The sequence below is a fragment of the Protopterus annectens genome, chromosome 6.part0 (assembly GCF_019279795.1).
Source record: "Protopterus annectens isolate FY-2018-M chromosome 6.part0, PAN1.0, whole genome shotgun sequence".
NCBI classification, from domain to species: domain Eukaryota; kingdom Metazoa; phylum Chordata; order Ceratodontiformes; family Protopteridae; genus Protopterus; species Protopterus annectens.
In genome coordinates this window covers 621019063-621037273 of record NC_056737.1, presented here as the reverse complement: position 1 = coordinate 621037273, position 18211 = coordinate 621019063, and the positions used below count along the sequence as shown (strand labels likewise).

General features: G+C 42.8%; 1 protein-coding gene across 2 annotated transcripts in view; it reads right to left on the bottom strand.

Annotated features, from left to right (window-relative positions):
• DMAC2L (distal membrane arm assembly component 2 like) overlaps nt 1-18211 on the bottom strand; it is a 146758-nt gene that overhangs the window by 28129 nt on the left and 100418 nt on the right. For both annotated transcript variants that reach the window (XM_044074290.1, XM_044074292.1), the window contains exon 4: nt 3491-3662. In XM_044074290.1, the coding sequence (XP_043930225.1) occupies nt 3491-3662 (172 nt within the window). The remainder of the gene's footprint in view (nt 1-3490; nt 3663-18211) is intronic.

The window sequence follows — 18211 nt, the reverse complement described above, 5'->3', positions numbered from 1 at the left end:
ATCCCACACAGTTTGATTTTGTCAAGGGGAGGTCATGCCTGTTAAATTTGGTCGACTTCTTTGAGACAGTCACGAAGGCCATAGATGAGGGGAAGATAGCACACACCACCCATCTTGACCTGGCCAAAGCCTTTGATACTATTCCCTACTCGGGTATAATAAATAAACTCTCTCAACTAGGCATCAATCCATATGTTACCAGATGGGTAGCAAACTGGCTCACAAACAGAACCTACCTAGTCAAAACAGGGGAAGCCACCTCAAGTAGTAGAGCAGTAACAAGCAGTGTACCCCAGGGATCTATCTTGGGGCCTTTGCTGTTTGGGATATACTTCTCAGAGGCACAGGCCAAATCTAGTGGGATACAGCTGTTCAGGTTTGTAGATGATTGTAAGCTGGGTGCTGTCAATTCCCCAAGTGATGTGGACATCCTCCAAGAGGGTCTCACCCAAACAAATGACTGGTACCAGAAACATGGGCTCAAACTGTATGCCAAAAAATGCATCATCCCTTTCGGGGAGAGTGATGTCCTCACAAATTATCACATTGATAAGGCACTAAGCACGCAATCAGGTCGGGAGGGACTTTGGCACCCAGGTTGATAGCAAATTGGCTTTTAACCACCATATTGCCTCAGTTGTTCAGAAAGCTTTCTACATGCCCCACCTCATTAGAAAGGGCATCTCATCCAGGGACAAGGTGGTCATAACATCCCTGTATTCTTCCCTTATAAGACCCATTATTGAGTACAATGCCCCTTTCAGCATGCACCTCAAAAAGCACATGCAGCAGCTGGAGAGACCACAGAGGTACCTCATCCGAAGAATCCAGGGCCTCAAACATCGACCATACATAGATAGGCTAAAAGCCAGGTTCTCATTAGATGACCGAAGACTCATTCTTTCGAATGCGTCTTGGTCGAACTTGAAAAGGTAAAATGACGAAGAGGCATATAAGCAAAGTCTTTCCCTGGGAAAGAAATCGCTTGACCGTGTCCGTTACTTTGCCGTTTTCATCACTGTAGTGCGATCTCAGAGTTGATATATTTAAGTAGGGAAGGTGTGGGGGGCACAACCCCCCACTGGGGGGGGGGTTGGGGCGAAGCCCCCCACTTTGTTATATTTTAAGTGTTTTTTGTTTTTGTTTTTTTGCTTTCGAGTTTGCAAGCTTTCGCTTACATGGGGTCGATAAATCATCATTCGCTTTTCTAAGCATTCGATGATTTAATATAGACCCTAAAAGCTTTATCCCTCTACTCAATCCTACAGACTCCTCAGAGGTGACCTCTGTGCGGCATACAAAGCAATCTCAGACCCCACCCTGATGGGACTTCTGCATATCTGCAAGTCAAACTCCACTCGAGTAACCTGCACGCATGACCTCAACCTGGTCTGCGACATCAGTAGGACTTGCTGGTGAGACAGATGTTGCGTCTCAAAGACTCCCCATTTTGTGGAATAGGCTCCCTCTCCAAGTAAAGCAGAGTACCTCATTAAACCTTTTTAAGCACAACCTGGATAACTGGATGGGGAGCAGGAAATACACCCCTGGGATTCCACCTGTGTCCCTGCTGGACAGTTGTATAGGGTGCTGACTTGTTGGAACATGGGCTAAATTCTTGGCTAGGCTTGTAAGGGCCTCAGGGCCAATAGCCTAGTAACTTCCTATGATCTCTGGTGTTATTCAAGGACTGCAACAGTTTGGGAGTTACAAGGGAAAGGGAACCTATAAGCATAACCCTCAACTTTGTAGCACAAGAAATCTGGACAAAGTCAAAAATAATGGGGGGGGGGGGGCATAAAGACCTACAATCAGGAACACATTTTAATTATTTTGTTATAAACAGTTGCTAGAATAACAGTGTTTGTATTAGCAAGCATTTTCTGAAGAAAAACGACTTCTGAAACTCAAATATCTGTCATTTACAAATTTCACTCCTCAATGGTTTGTCAGAAAACCACACATTTTACAAGGAACAGAACATAAAGATGAGGCTAAAATGTGGACATTCTGTGAAAATATGGACAGCCAAGAGGTATGCTTGTAAGAAGCAACAGCATGAACATCCTGTAAAATCAGAGAGGTGAGGGGTGTGGGTGTGTCCAAGTCAGTGGAGGCTTCAGGACAAAGTCAGGACCACCACTAGATGACAACAGGGAGAATTTTTGCAATGTGACTGAGTCACTTAAGTTACAGATATAGCCCTGAGATGCTGCACAACAAGATATATGAATCTCTAATGCCTGGCATTACCAAGTGACTGATCTGTTTTTTATGAGGGGGAAAGAAAAAGAAAACCATGAAAAAAGAGACATCAGGAATAGGTGTGTGTTTTTGAATGTGTGCCTGTGTGTGGGAGAGTGACTGGGGTGGGGTTCCCTGTGCAAATGAGATGCGTGGGTGCAAGTGCTAACTACCACAGGAAAATGCTGATTAGCACTAGTTCAAAAACATGCATATTTTTAGTCAATCATAAGGTCGTTCCTCATTGCAGCCAACATATCTCTGAATCGCATATCTCTACATTGTGTAAATAGCCCCTTTTTGTCTGAGCTTTTACTGTCAGCAATGGACTACTTTCTGAATCCCTATGGATGTGTGATATTTTTTGGAACCATCAGAATGCTGAAATTAGAAACTGAATCCAGTTTCTGCCACTTTTACATTAATTTCAATGATAACAGATGAGAGCTGGTAAGCTATTAGTTTGCAAGGTTAGGGTATTGTGCTTTGCTGCGACAGTAGCAGATATTTCAGAAATTTTGCATGTAAACATTGTCCTTTTCAAGTCAATGATTTCCTCCCGATACATACCTGCAACTTGTCTCAAACTCACAAATAGCAAAAATATGTTACAGTAACATTTGACATTTTCTACACCTCATCTCCCTGTATGATGAAAAGGGAATACATCTGTATTGTTTTGAGATTCATATCCGTGTCATTATATCAGTAAAATGGTTTAAAATTCGGGGAAGAAAAAATTGTTTTAATGGAAACCCTCTTAAAATACATTCTAGAAATACAACCTTCAGTGATGTCCAGTTTCAAACTCAAGTACAAAATCTGATGTGTACTGCAGTGTAACAAATTACTCATTCATAAATTCCTGACTGTCTGCCAGTCACTGATTTTGTATTGAACAGCTATCAGAAACAGGAAGAACAGCTTCATTTTAGTATGCCACTTTGCCTAACACTATGGTGAGGTCAGCTAGTATTGCAAAGAGGCAGAACTACAAACCAAAGTTATATTACTGTGGCAAGGATGTTTGCACAAAATTTAAGCTAATGGCATTAGTACTATTAGTGATTTATAGCAAAACACTTGTGTGGAAAAGCTTTTGTTTCTTAAAATATAAGTCAGTTAATACTACAGTAGTCTCCTATATCTTTGCAGTTTATTTTGCACATACTACAATGTGTTGCTGCCTCCCTGCTATCTCCAATTTTAAACAAAATGAATGCATTTACATTACTGGCAAACTTACGTCAACTTGTGCAAAGATATGATGCCTCTGTCTGACACATTTCCACAAGAAATCAGTTCCAGGTGAATTAGAGTGTTCTTCAGATTCTCCATATTACTTAGTCTTTCGAGACACAAGTCTTCAATATAGATGCATTTCTGAAGCTTTATCTCTTCTACATGCTGTAAGCCATCTTAAACATAAAACAACAAGCGATAACGGATTTCTAACACAATATGTAAGTTTCTGTATGTAATACAAGATAAACCTGGTAAAATGAAAACATGATGCAAGGAACTGTACTTAATTATTTTATTCAGTTGTTAACAGGGCAAGTCCAGGTGGCACAAAGTGGCTGTTTTCAAGGGATTGCCCAGGATTAATATCTGTTTAAATGACTTGGCTCAGGGACACATTTTGTGAGTAGAGCTGAGGAAATCATATCCGGGACTAAGGAATAAAGCTCATATGCAGTTCATAGCCTTAAACCATCTGTGCTAAGCCACCACTATATGATTAAACACAAACATTTGCAAACAACTAACCATAAATGTGCTACCAAACATTTACAACTTCCTCATTCATACATATGGCATATTTTCAGTTGTGGCTATTTTTGCTAATATACATTATACTATTACTGACATAAGTAAATGAAAATATACACAATATTTAAGCAATAAATCATGCAGGAGTGCTCAGCATGCTGCGTTTTACTCATGTCAGTGGGTTGTAAAGCAGTTGCTCAAATGCTGTTTCTGGCAAAGGCTAAAAAAGCCAGTACACACAACTAAAATGCATTTGATCGAACTGTACATACTTTTTGTCTGTGCAAGAAAATCTTACAGCAAAGTGATGGTTGAGGAGTCTGCTCTTTTTCCTCTGTTGTGCAATCTCAGCTGATATATACAAGTTGCAGAGGGTGTGGTAAAATAGTGATTTCTGTACTTTTTTCCCCCATCAATTTGTGTTTCTTGCATAAATGCTTATTTAAGTGTTGGTCAAGGTTTGTAAGATCTGACATTTTAAAATTATATTCTGTCCATGATGAGTTGTCAGAGTATTAAAATAAATGTGGCAGCCAATCACTACACAAGTAAAACTGAGTATGACAAAAATCTAGTAAAATTCATTTCATGCAGTTTATTTGCTTTGTTAATAAATGAAAAAACTGTATGGAGCCAATTCTCACTGGTGGTTCACAGTCAATGAGAATGTGTTTTATCACAGAGAATAACTGTATCAAAGATATGACATGCATGCATTCACAGTTATATATTTTGTATCTGTTGCCGCCATTCATATAATAACTCTGTGTAGAACTGCAGTGATCTTAATCGTTCTTTTTTTTTGGGGGGTGGACATGTTTAAAGATCATGTTCAAAAATGCAGGATACGTTTTGGTTTTAAACAAAAAAAAGTGTGTTCACGTATCAAGTTACTTGGCAAAGTATTTAAAAAAATGTTTGAAAAATACATAGGAATAAAGAAATCTAAAGCTGAAACAGCCACATTCCCTGCATTAATATTAGTCCCAGTCACTTTGCGGTAAAGGATTAATAATGCTTAATTAACATGCATATGCAATTGTGAAGCAATTATGTAATGTCTAATCTGTTAACATTAACAATTTGTCAAAAAATATTCAAATGGTGGTTATTTTTTGCAAGACTGTTAATTTCAGTCATCCTCTCCATGAGGAGATCCATTGAGCAGCTCTCTAGATCTCCATGTGCTGTGATGCTACCTGCTTAAGCAACCATGCACACCACATGTAGGATATGCTTAGCAGGCTTATGTCTGTAGGTATAATACCCAGTGCTCATATTGGGTACCAAAAACAGCTTTCCTCCCCCAGGATGAACAAGCGGACAATGGCCATTCACTCCCATCCTCCCAACCCAACTACCCAGCGCCCATGTCACTAACTGAACACAGGTCGGAATCACAGTCAGGGCTTCAACCCTCTCTGCCACTGGACCAGAAATGCTGAGTAATGTTTTCATGCTGGCCTGTGCATTTATTTGCCAGTGAAACACACTGGTTCAGTACAGAGTAGCTTTCATGCAAAAGAAACAAGACATGATATTTTCTGTTGAGATTCCCTTGACAGGTAATGCATAGAACCATATGATGTAATAAAGGTCTTCATTTATGAAGTGAACAATTTGACTGCTCATCATCAATACACTCAAAGTAGTTCATCACTGAAGAAGGTAAAACATGTCAACAATCCCATCAATGACTGACACTGCACTTAGTCTTTGTGATTTGTGACAACATTTGTGAAAGCAATTTTACTCCTTTTTCGTCATGAGTATAATATTGGTGTTTTGCTTTCTTGCTATTAATGCAAGCTAAAACAGACAGAATATTTAAGACTCTTGATAGTGCTTCACACATGATGGCAGCTGTAAAAGCAGTGCAACTTTTTTCTACCAAAATTAAAATTCTATGTTGCTCCCACATGATCAGATATCACAAACTAAAAGCAAAAATCTCTACAGCTGATCCGATATAGTTTAATTGCAACTAAAATTCTTTGTTGCCTCCTCATGATCACATAAAAACTTAGCAAGAGATCAGTAATGCTAGTTAAAGGGGTGCAGTTTTTACTTGAGATATTGTTAGATGCGTCCCCAATATCAGAAGCTACAAAACAAGGATATTTTGACTCTGTTAGGGAAATTTTAGTTTTAACTGTTTACTAGCATGTCTGACAACACCTGGGAAAGCAATCTAGCTTGACTTTTGTCTAGATCAAAATGCAGCAGGTTGCTTCTGTACGATTAGTTTTTTAATCGTACAAGATCAGACTCCATTATTTAATAGCACTTTTGGCAGCACTGGTAAAAGTATTTTTTTAATCAAAAGCAAATTAAATTTATATTGCTGTCCTGTGGTCATTTTAAAATGAGAATGTTACCCCCTCATGATCATAAACTGTAAAGTAAGAACATTCAAGCTTAGTACAGATGTTTCAGACCCCCTACTTGCACTTCTGAAAAGTGCTGTTAAAATCAATGTTAGTGGCTTCTTTTCTCTAAAGCAAAATGCAATATACTTCTTCCCCATGCTCATTTTTTCTCTGAATGATATACATAGGATCATAAGAAATTACTAGGCTATTGGCCCTGAGGTTCTTACAAGCCTAGCCAAGAATTTAGCTCATGTTCTGACAAGTCAGCACCAGATGCCCCAGTCTAACAGGGACACAGGTGGAATCCCAGGGGTGTATTTTCTGCTGCCCACCTGGTTATCCAGGTTGTGCTTAAAAAGGGATAATGAGGTACTCTGCTTGACGAGGAGAGGGAGTCTATTCCACAGAAGGGGGATCCTCTGGGATACAAACCCGTCCCACCAACAAGTCCTACTGATGTCATAGACCAGGTGGAGGTAGTGTGTGCAGGTTATTCGAGTGGTGCTCGACTTGCAGATATGCAGCAGTCCCATCAAGGCGGGGTCTGGATTGCTTTATATGCCAGAGGTCACCTCTGGGGAGTCTGTATGAGATGGAGTAGAGGAACAGGGCTTGTAGCCTATATGTGTAGGGTAGATATTTAAGACCCTGGATTCCTGGGGAGGAACCTCTGTGGTCTCTCCAGCTGCTGCATGTGCTTTATAGAGGTACATGCCGAAAGGGGCATTTTATTCAATAATGGGTCTTATTAGTGAAGAATACAAGGATGTTATGATCTCCTTTCTCCCTGGATGACATACTCTTCCCAAGGAGGTGGGTCATGTAGAAAGCTTTCCGCACAACGGAGGCAATATGGTGGTCAAAAGTCAGGCTGCTATCAACCTGGGTGCCCAAGTCCCTCACAACTGATTGCATGCTTAGGACCTTGTTATTAACATGATAATTTGTGGGGATATCACTCTCCCCAAAGGTGATGATTATGCATTTTTTGTCATTCAGTTTGGGGCCATGTTTCTGGCACCAGTCATTTGTTTGGGTGACACCCTCTTGGAGGATGTCCACATCATTTAGGGAATTGACGAGTGCCCAGCTTGCAGTCATCTGCAAACTTGGTCAGCCATAGCCCACTGGTTTTGGCCTGCACCTCAAAAAAGTATATCCCAAATAACAGAGCCCACAAGACCGAACCCTGGGTCTACTGCTTGAGGTGGCTTCCCCTATTTTGACTAGGTGGATTCCATCAATTAGCTACCCATCTAGTAACATATGGATTGATGCCTAGTTGAGAGAGTTTATCTATTATGCCCGAGTGGGGAATAGTGTTGAAGGCTTTGGCCAAGTCAAGGTAGGCGGTGTGCACAGTCTTCCCCTAATCCATGGCTTTGATGAAGGTCTCAAAAAAGTTGACCAAATTTAACTGACATGGCCTCCCCTTGATGAAGCCAAAGTGTGTGGGATAGAGTGTTTGGAGGTTGCCAATGTCCTTGTTAATGAGGTCCATGATAATGCCTTCTATGGCCTTGTAGATCAGGCTAGTTAGGGTGGTGGGTCTATAATTTCCAGGACTGGTGGACGCTCCACCCTCATCTGTGGAATAGACTCCGTCTCCACATCAGAGTACCTCTTTACCCCTTTTTAAGCACAACCTGGATAACTGGATGGGAAACAGAAAATACTTGCCTGGGATTCGACCCTTGTGTCCCTGCTGGACAGAGGCATTGGGTGCCGAGGTGTCTGTACATGGGCTAAACTCTTGGCTAGGCTTATAAGGGCCTCAGGGCCAATAGCCTAGTAACTTCCTATGATCCTAAGTGAATGTCATCAGGGGTCAGAGCATCCTAAAATCTAGAAGGCTGACATTCCCTTAAAAAAGGAGCAAAAAACAATCATATTTCTCCTGCTCTTAAAGATTGTTAAGAGTGAAAGGCAAAACTTCAGTCAAGGCCTGTTCAATGCACTTATTGCTCTGAACCATCCTCAGGGGGTTTCTTTTCTAGCTCTACCTTGGTCTTCTACCTGTCTTAAGAGGCCTTGGTAGAAAGATTCATCTGATGAGGAATCCCAAACTTATTCTTCCCAGATTCCTTCCCCCTTAGATTATAGTTCTGAGGAAGAGAAGTCTATTAGTCCGGACTCTCTTTTTGAGAAGGTTTCTTTTGGTGAAATCCCGAATGATGGACTTTTTTTTAAATGGGATTGTGCTTGGGTGTCTGATGTTCAGAAGAGGTACTATGAGCTTATGCAAATGGAGTCTCCAAGGCCCTCTGCTGTTCCTCCTGTTTGCTGCCGTGCTGGATGCCTTTTCTGGTACTAATCATGCTCCTGATTCCTTGCCCTGCTCCCAAAAAACCTGACAGGTTTGATAAGGTACCTGAAGATAGCAAGTTTCTTTATAAGTACCTCTCTGCTTAGCCTTCTGTGGTGTAAGCTACATTTGACAAGCCATCAAAACGGTTGCCTTTTATTAAGTTGCTTCCTTCTGACAAAGACAGAACTATGGAGAGGTTGGGTAAGAAAGTGTATACTTCTGCTACCCCGGCATTTAGAGCTGTGAACTACCAGACCCACATGACCATACATACATTTTAGCACTCCTTTCTCTGACCCATCAGTTTTTTTTCAGACCTTCCTAACTCTAAAGGGAAGATGTCTGAACTTTCTTTATTAAGGATGTCATCTCAGGTTGCTTGCCATTCCATTAAATGCAGATATGCTGCAGCTGATGCCTCATCTATGGGTTGCTGCCTTTGGTTCTGTGTGGAGGAGGTATTCTTGGCTTTCGGCTTCAACCTTTGCCTGATGATATCAAGGCCAAGTTGATGGATGTTCCTCTGGATAATAACCATTTGTTTGGGGCTGCTGCTGCCGAGTTAAGTCCCTCCATGAAAAGGGTAAAGCTTTACAGGATATGAAATATATTTTTGTTTCACCAGTTCTTAAATTTCAAAGGCATTACCCTAACAAGCCTGTTTTTGTTCCCCTCTAAAGGTAAGAAGTGTGGTAGAAAGGCTTCCCCTGCTAAGGCTACCCAAACCCCTTCAGCACAGAAGCCTCCTTTTCCTGACAAACCAGGTGATGTCTGACTATCCTTGCCCTGCTCTTCTCAGTCACATTCCTCTTCATCTTTCCCTGCCCCTTCCTATTTGGTTAAAAATCACTTCAGACCCCTGGGATCTTTCCATAACTGAAATAAACAAAAGGCCACAGTCAGTCAGTTAAAAGTTGCTCTGAACAAACCAAAAGGTAGCAAAAAGAAAATCCAGCAACTATCATAGCAGAAAAAAACATCCACAGATAACCCAAAATAAATAAAGACCAAATTAGAGCAGTGCACAGTAGTTAAAGGTGAGCACTTTTCCAGTTATAAACTGTTTCATCAGACCTACTTACATAAAACCATCTAAACATTTAAATAGCCTACAAAAACAACACCTACTATAAAACGTCAAATTTAATATACAACACCGGTGGTGTCATTAAAAATAACTCACTTCATGTTTCAATAATAATTCTACTTACATGTTCAAAATCTAAAAAAAGATAAAAATGTTCTGTTTGTACCGCAAAACTGTACTTCTGACATTTCCATAAAATTATAATACACAAAAAAGTATTAAATCCACACAAATCCATGCAGGTTAACGGGTCCCTGCAGTTATAACTATGTGGGTGTATGCTCCAACTAAGCTTCACACGTCAATAAACCAATCTTGTTGATTCAAGCAAACAGATTGATTTCTCAAGTATAGGAAATTTTCTTAAAAGATACAAAAACAAAAATCCTATATAATACTCTAAAACCCAAAAACCTAAACATAAAATAAAAATATTCCACATGTATAAAAAATATATATAAAATATCTAGAAAACAGACCTAAACCATTGCAACATTTATCTCCAATGAATAACATATTGCACAGATATAGGGGCTATGAGGATCATTTTGCTCCCCAACTGACGAGCTTTCTGCAAGAATTTTACCATGAGGGGGAGAGGTGGATAAGCATAAAGTGGACCGGATGACCAAACATGGACTACAGCGTCTCTGGGGGATTCCCCTGGTGGGGGAAGTAGAGCAAAGTACTCGCTGCACTTTGCGTCCGAAGACGACGCAAAAAGATCGCAGCAAGGTTGACCCCACTTGAGGAAGATCTGCTTCGCTACTCTCGGGTTCAGAGACCACTCGTAAGGTGAGGACGACTCAGCTTGTCTGCCAAAATGTTGGAATGACCCGGAATGTGCTTTGCTATGAGAAAGCGGTTGGTGGCGATCGCCCATTCCCAAACTCTCATGGCCTCTCGACACAGCAGATAGGATCTGGCTTCCCCTTGTTTGTTGATGTACCAGACTACTGACATGTCTGATTGAATCGCAATTGTCCCTAAGGGAAGAAGAGGCTGGAGTGCTTGCAATGCTAAAAGCACCGCCCTTATCTCTAGGACATTGATGTGCAACAAGGTCTCTGTGTCCACGTGCCTTGGATGGTTCTGCCCATGCAGTGCCCCACCCCACCCGAGGCGGGAAGCGTCCATGGTCACCGTGGCTTGGGGTGGGGTCATAGAAAAGGGGCGCCCTTCCCGGAGATCAGAGGATTGGATCCACCAGAGTAGGGACCTCCTGCAAACCTTGCTGAGGGGGATACGGATGTTGCAGGATGGACCATTGGACCTGCAAGGTCCATTGCAGGACCCTCATGTTTAGACAAGCTAGTGGTGATAGATTGATGGCAGCCACCATGGAACTTAGCGCCCTCAGGACCAATTCCGCTGGGGGAGCCGGGGATTGTAAGAGGGCCATCACGTGGAATGTCAAAATTCGAAGCCTGTCCGGAGGTAGGAAGGCCCTCAGCAGGTTTGTATCTAGCCTGGCCTCTATGAAATCGAAGGTCTGAGTTGGTTGAAAGGAGGATTTCTTGAGATTGATTGAAATTCCCAGATGAGAGGCCAAGTGAAGGAAGTAATTCCTGGCTGGTGGGGGCGGTCAAGAGCCAGTCGTCTAGGTACGGAAAGACCTGTATTCCCTGAAGCCTCAGGTGGGCCGCTACAACTGCCATCACTTTGGTGAACACCCTGGGGGCTTTGGTGAGACCAAAGGAAGGACCCTGAACTGATAGTGACTGGCTCCCAGCCGGAAGCGGAGAAACCTTCTGGATAGTCTGTCCATCAAAATGTGGTAGTACACATCCTTGAGGTCTATAGAGCACATCCAGTCGTTCTCCTGTAATTGTGGGAGAATAGACTGAATGGTGACCATCCGGAACTTTTCTTTGGCAACCGATAGGTTCAGAGTGGACAGGTCGAAGATTGCTCTTAAGTCTCCCATCTTTTTTGGCATCAAAAAGAACCTGGAGTAGAATCCTGATCTGGACTGATCTTGGGGGACGGGCTGGATTGCTCTTTTTTCTAGCAGCTGCTTTATTTCAGCGGCTGCTGCCTCCCTTTGATTGGGTGGGACATCGGGGAGGCTCCGGAGTCTGAGAGGGAGATTCAGAAATGGGATAGTGTAACCTCTGGATATGATTCGAAGCACCCAGCGATCTGTTGTAATGGACTCCCAAACTGCTAGGTGCCTCGAGAAATGCCCCCCCGACTGCTTCCAGATGGAGCAGTCAGGTAACCCTCAGGGTTGCTGCACGGGCCAATCCGAAAAGGTTTCTCTCGACCCGAAATTCTTCGGTCCCCTCTGCCTCTGGGCCGGCGTCCACCCTGTCCTCCTCTGCCTCTGAAGGACGAGGGGTCCGGAGAGAAATGGGACTGTTGAGATTTCCGGAACCACATCTTCTTTTGTCCCCTTTGGTTCCTGGAGAAGGACCCCTGGGGAGCCAAGAAGCAGATCCCGATGGTAGACAACGTCTTCCAGTCTTTCTCGCTCTGGACCAGTGTGTCGCAGACGGTCATGCCAAACAGCGAAGAGCTCCTGGGCCAGTTCCTTCTTGGTGGCAGCCGCCACCAACATGACATCTACTGGCTTGCTCCAATCCACCCTATGGGTGGACTGAGAATTTTGTCTGGTCTCTTTGGTATGGGCTCCACAGTGTCTGGTTCCTTCCATGCCCTGGTAGTGATCAGATCTACCAGGGGATCGGCGGGATGGGACACCCAAGGAGGTAGATGGGCCTGCGTTCAGGCCCATCGGAGGTAGGCTTTTGGGCTGACCACCCCCCTCTAATACGAAGCGTTTCCATAATGTCTCCGAAGGAGACGCCCTTGGGGGTGACCTTGGGGAACCTTCCCCTTCCTCTAAGTCTGTGTCCTCTGTCAGGGACTCGGGTGAGTCCAAGTGCCTCCTCTTGCACTTACGTTTGTGAGGAACCTCCTCGGGGGGGGGGGGGCTGTCCAAGGATGCCTCACCAACCACATCCTGTTCCTCTAAGGGAACCATCTGGGACGTAGGTGCAGGCGGTCCCTGGGGCCGGGTGATGGAAGGTAGGCCCATCTGAGAGGGAGTGATGGGTGGAACCGCAGCAAGAGCCTGGGGCCTCGAGTCCCTCGACAAGACCCTCTCCACAACATCGAACGCCGAAGGAGAACTACTCTCTCTAAGCTTAGAGAGCAGCCCCTTCGGATCCGAGGTGCAGACCGGAGGCGGCGCCATCGGATCCGAAGGGCCAGTATGCTCCGACCGAGATGGAGCCGAAGACAGACACCTCCGGATCCGAAGCTCAGCTCACGGCTCCGAGAGCTCGGATCCCAAAAGGGACCCGACAAACTCGAGGGTGCGGTCGGAGCCGAAGTAGTATGTACTATCGGCGCCGAGCCTCCCCCGGCTCCGATGGCTCCGAACCCTGGAAGTGGGTCGGAGAAGGAGCAATAAGGGCGAAAAAGGGGGTCGAACTCCCCCCCACCCAGAGGGGGGGAGGCAGGAGCACTCCCATCTGCAGTTGGGCCTGGAGAAACCTACGCATCATCCGGTCCATATCTGCATCTGACAAACTTCGGGTTGATCTAGACGAGGCCACAGAGGCAGGCCTGGAGTAACGCCTCGAAGACGACTGGGTCTCCTCCTCCTCCGGCCCCGGGGAAAAGCAGGGTTAATGGAGCCGGGAAGGAGAAGGCCCCGAGGCCCTAGGAGAGAGACTAGCTGCTTCGCTGGCGGAGCCGAAGAGGAAGCTTTGGCCCGCCGCTTGTGGTGCTTCTCCTTTCTTTTCTCCCTCCCTCCTAGATTCCCTCTCCTGAGCCACAATGGGAGGGTGAGTCCCGGCCAGGGGAGCAGGGATTGAAGGTGGGACCGCTGCGGTAGCAGCCGGTGCCGCCGAGGGAGAAGAGGATGAAGCCGAGTCCGGGGGCAGAAGTCCTGCCAGAATCAACTTCGACCTCCTATCCCTCAAAGCCCTGGGGTTGAAGGCTGCACAAATTGTGCAGCCCGAAGAAAGATGGTCAACCCCAAGGCAGATAACACACCGAGTGTGGCCATCCGCCGGAGATAGCTTATGGCCACACTCGGTGCATTTAGAAAAGAAGGTTTTAGGGGCCTCGGCCATAGTAAGAAAAAGGCCCAACCCAAACACACCTTCACACACACGGGAAGAAGGAAGACTAGACTAACTAAAAAATATATAAATTTTACCAACAAAACTAGCCTAATTAACTACAAAAGGGAACAACACTCACTCGCTTAAACTGAAAACTAGGTGAAAAAAGAGGTAATTTTCTTCAAAAACACACAAAACCCTACGCCTGGAACTTGCTCTAGGTGCTTGAATAAGCCGCAGCAAATGAGATCCGGGGACAGAGAAGGATGGCAGGGGGTTATGGGTAAGGGGGAGGAGCTTGGAGCTCGGATCTTAGCTGAATAAAGCTGCCGGCTCGGATCCGATACCCACAGGTTGATGAACAAATGAAGTTAACTACTTCAGATCCTAGCTGCCTCCCCCCACCAATTCCTTGAGCTCAGGGCTGCAGCATAATATCCCCCAATTTTTTTCTCACATCACATACAAGATTAATGTCACTTGAGTATGTAGAGAGACACCTCACTTCCCTACTCCTATGGAATCCCAAACCTTCCACACTGGTAGATGGTAATGAATCAGAAAAGTAAGGGCTGGCCTTGCCTATCCCTTCAGAATTTACCTGAGATATACACAAGTCTATCTCTTTTGAAGAATAATCTCTCCTCAAAGAATCTCGCTTAAGGTCAGGAACACTTGCTCTAGTGATGTTTCATCAGTATGCAGATGCATAGGTCTATGAAACTGCCCCTAAGCATATTCCTAGGAATGTGCCTGAGGTGCATACTGCTTTTATGTAGGGGGGTTCTTTTTACAAGACTTTCTATACAATTCCATCTTAAAAAGTGTCCCTACTTACAGTTATATCCAGAAAAATTTATCAGTGTAGAAGAGGGCTTAACTCTGAACTTTTTCTGTGGTGTTCTGCACATAATTAACAAATTCACTGAACATGTCATACGTGCCATTCCGTAACAAAAAAAATATATCATCCACAAAGTGTTTATAGTGGATGATGTGTTGGATAAAGGTATTGTTATTGAGCACCCAGTTTTATTCCCAATGAACTAATACCAGGTTGGTGTAGCTATTCGCACAAGTTGTGCCCATAGCTATGCCAACTCTCTGTAAATAAAAAGTCTCTCCGAACACAAGCACATTATCCAGAACTAATTCCAACATTGTGCATATAAGCTCAATCTTATTAACATCTGTAAAAAAGTGAAGCCCCATCTAGTGTGACAAATAGTAAATCTTGGACGGCAGTTAAATGATGAATGCTTTTATACACAATCAAAAATTGTTTGATATCTTTCGGAACAGTACCTACATTATCTAGCACTAGCCATAATGTTTTTTTTTTTTTTATATAAAAATAGACAAAAGTTCTGTGGCCCAACCTTTACTAGAGAAAGTATTAGGTGCATTAGGTGGTCTATTGAGGTTCTTATGCACCTTGGGAAGTCCATATAATAAAGGGATAATTGGATGTTCAACAGAAAAATAATTATGCAAATCCAAATCCTCAGTGATCATTCTCGTCAAATAAATCAAACAAAAGAAAAGATACTTTGTCAATTATAGTTGTTACTTGACACTTAAGGAGATAAGTGGCTACATCTCCCAAAACTTCCTCCATGCTGGTGAGTTAGAAATCTCTATCCATCACCACAATGCCACCACCCTTGTCTGCTGGCCGATTCTCAATACAATAGAGTCCCTTTCAATTCTTATAAAGCAACATATTCAGCTTCTGTCAAATTATAAAAGGTGTGCTTACTAGTCAATGTTGATCTAATCTGTTCATCACATATAGTGGTAAATGCTTCAATAATGGGATGCCTTTCTGGAATAAGCATACTAGGTTTCTTGAAACTACATAATGCTGAAGGCTGACTCTGAAACGACAACAAAAAAGAAAATTCCTAGTAAATCAGTAAGTACCAGTGTTAAATCCAATGTCTGTCCAGGGACAGAAAGAAAGTCATCTACTTAATAGGGCATTTTGTTCTGAAGTCAAAGCAACTGAAGAAATACTTAATACTAAAATCATTTACATTTTGCTGTGCGTGATCATTAGAGTATACCTCTCCACTGATTGCTGTTTGTAGTGTATACGTCCTCTCCTTAGCAGACTCCTGGATCTCCCTTGTCTGTGATCCATGACTATAGGATCTCCCTTGTCTGTGATCCATGACTATAGGATCATAGGAAGTTACTAGGCTATTGGCCCCAAGGCCCTTATAAGCCTAGCCAAGGGTTTAGCCCATGCATAGACAAATCAGCACCCGATGCCCCTGTCGAGCAGGGATACGGGTGGAATCCCAAGGATGTATTTCTATGGGGAAAGGCTCCAATAGAGAAAAAAAGGGGAGTGGTAGTAGAAGTAGATGCACTGGCTGGCATCAATGGTATACCTATATTGGTATTCTCATGAGCAGAAGACATTTCAGATGGTACAGCATGGTCAATTATTCTACCTGAAATAGTCTCAACATGTGCTTCATTATCATTAACAGGTGTCAATCTCCAACCCTCCCTTGGCCATGAAAAAAATGTATCTCTTAAAATCCATGATCTCTCTCTAACTTCAACTTGTTGGCCTGAAGTCTTCTATCAAAATTAATAACTTGCTCAAAAAACTCATCAAGACTGGTTGCAATCATTTCTACTGAGAACTTATTATAAATATCACAATCTCTTTAAGCAAATTGTTCTCAATAGGAGAAGAGAAATCTATTAGCAAGCGTAGTCTAAACCCAACTGAATATTCATAGTTTGCCACCGTTTATGTAACTCAGGATGTGTATCTCCATATGTTAGCATTTTGAGGATACGTAACCCTCTACCACCTTATGATAGAGTGAAGTCTCTAAATGTATCCTCTGCCACTGCAATCATTTATATTTATACAGCTTCATCTCTGGTTTTCTAAGCAGCATAAAAATGCTGCTCGTGTGTTCTGTTAAAACACCTAAAGATGCATCTGTTGCTTCCGGAATTGCACAGAAAAAAAAACAAACAAAAAAAGTGTTGGTTTCAACTTTCAAAATACACTGCAGTCTATGCAATCTGTTTGGATTATAGTCCAATTCAATATTCAAACCTTCAGCCATGTCCCAACGGTGAAACCAACAAAGAACAAATACCCAAAAGGTCACAGTCGTCAGGTAAAAGTTTCTCTGAACAAACCAAAAGGTAACAAGAAGAAAATCCAGCAACTATCACGGCAGGAAAAAAAATGTCCATAGATAACCCAAAATAAATCAGGACCAAATTAGAGCAGTGCACAGTATTTAACAAAGGGGAGTGCTTTTACAGTTACAAAATAGTTTCATCACACCTACTTACATAAAACCATCTTTTCTAAAACATTTAAAACAGACTATGAAAATGACACCTACTCTAAAATATCATGATTAAAATGTAACCGCATTGGCAGTGTCATTAAAAACAACTTGTGTCCTGTTCCAATAATAATTAACTACACTTCTGACATTGACATTTCAAGTATAGACTATCTATTTGCTTGAAACAGGATTGGAATACTGACATCTGAATCTTAGTTGGAGGATACATCCACCACATTATGACTGCAGGGATCCGTTATAACATGAATGAATTTACTTGGTTTTGACACAGTTTTGTGTATTATACTTTTATGGCGATGTCAGAAGTGCAGTTTTGCGCTACAAGCAGATGTAACATTTTTATCTTTTTGGATTTTTAATATGCAAGTAGAATTATTATTGGAACAGGAAGAGAGTTGCTTTCAATAACACTGCCAACGCTGTTGCATTTTAATAAAGACATTTTAGAGTAGGTGTCATTTTTGCAGGCTATTTAAATGTTTAGATGGTTTTATGTAAATAGGACTGATTAACAGTTTGTAACTATGAAAGTGCTCACCTTTGCTCATTAAATACTATGCATTTGGTCTTTATTTACTTTGGGTTATCTATGGATGTTTTTTTCTGCCATGATAGTTGCTGGAATTTATTTTCCTTCCATAATTCGCCAGCTGTATAATATGGTCTGGAAATCTCACCCCCCCCTTTTGGGCATTCCTCAGAAACAACTGCCCTTTTTCCCCCCAGATGTACTTCAGGGCTTGTTGGCTCAGGGAACAATTCAAGAAGTTCTAACTCCAAAGAGGCAGAAGGTGTTTTACTCCAGAATGTTCTAGGTCCCCAGGAAAGAAGGCACCTGGAGACCCATTCTGGATCTCTCTCAGCTAAACACTTTTTTGAAGGTTCCTTCCTTTCGGATACCATCCCTTCAAACCTCATTTCCTTTTCTAATTCCTCTGGCTTTTCTTGTTTTTCTGGATCTCAAGAATGCTTATTTGCATATTCATATTCATCCAGTTTTC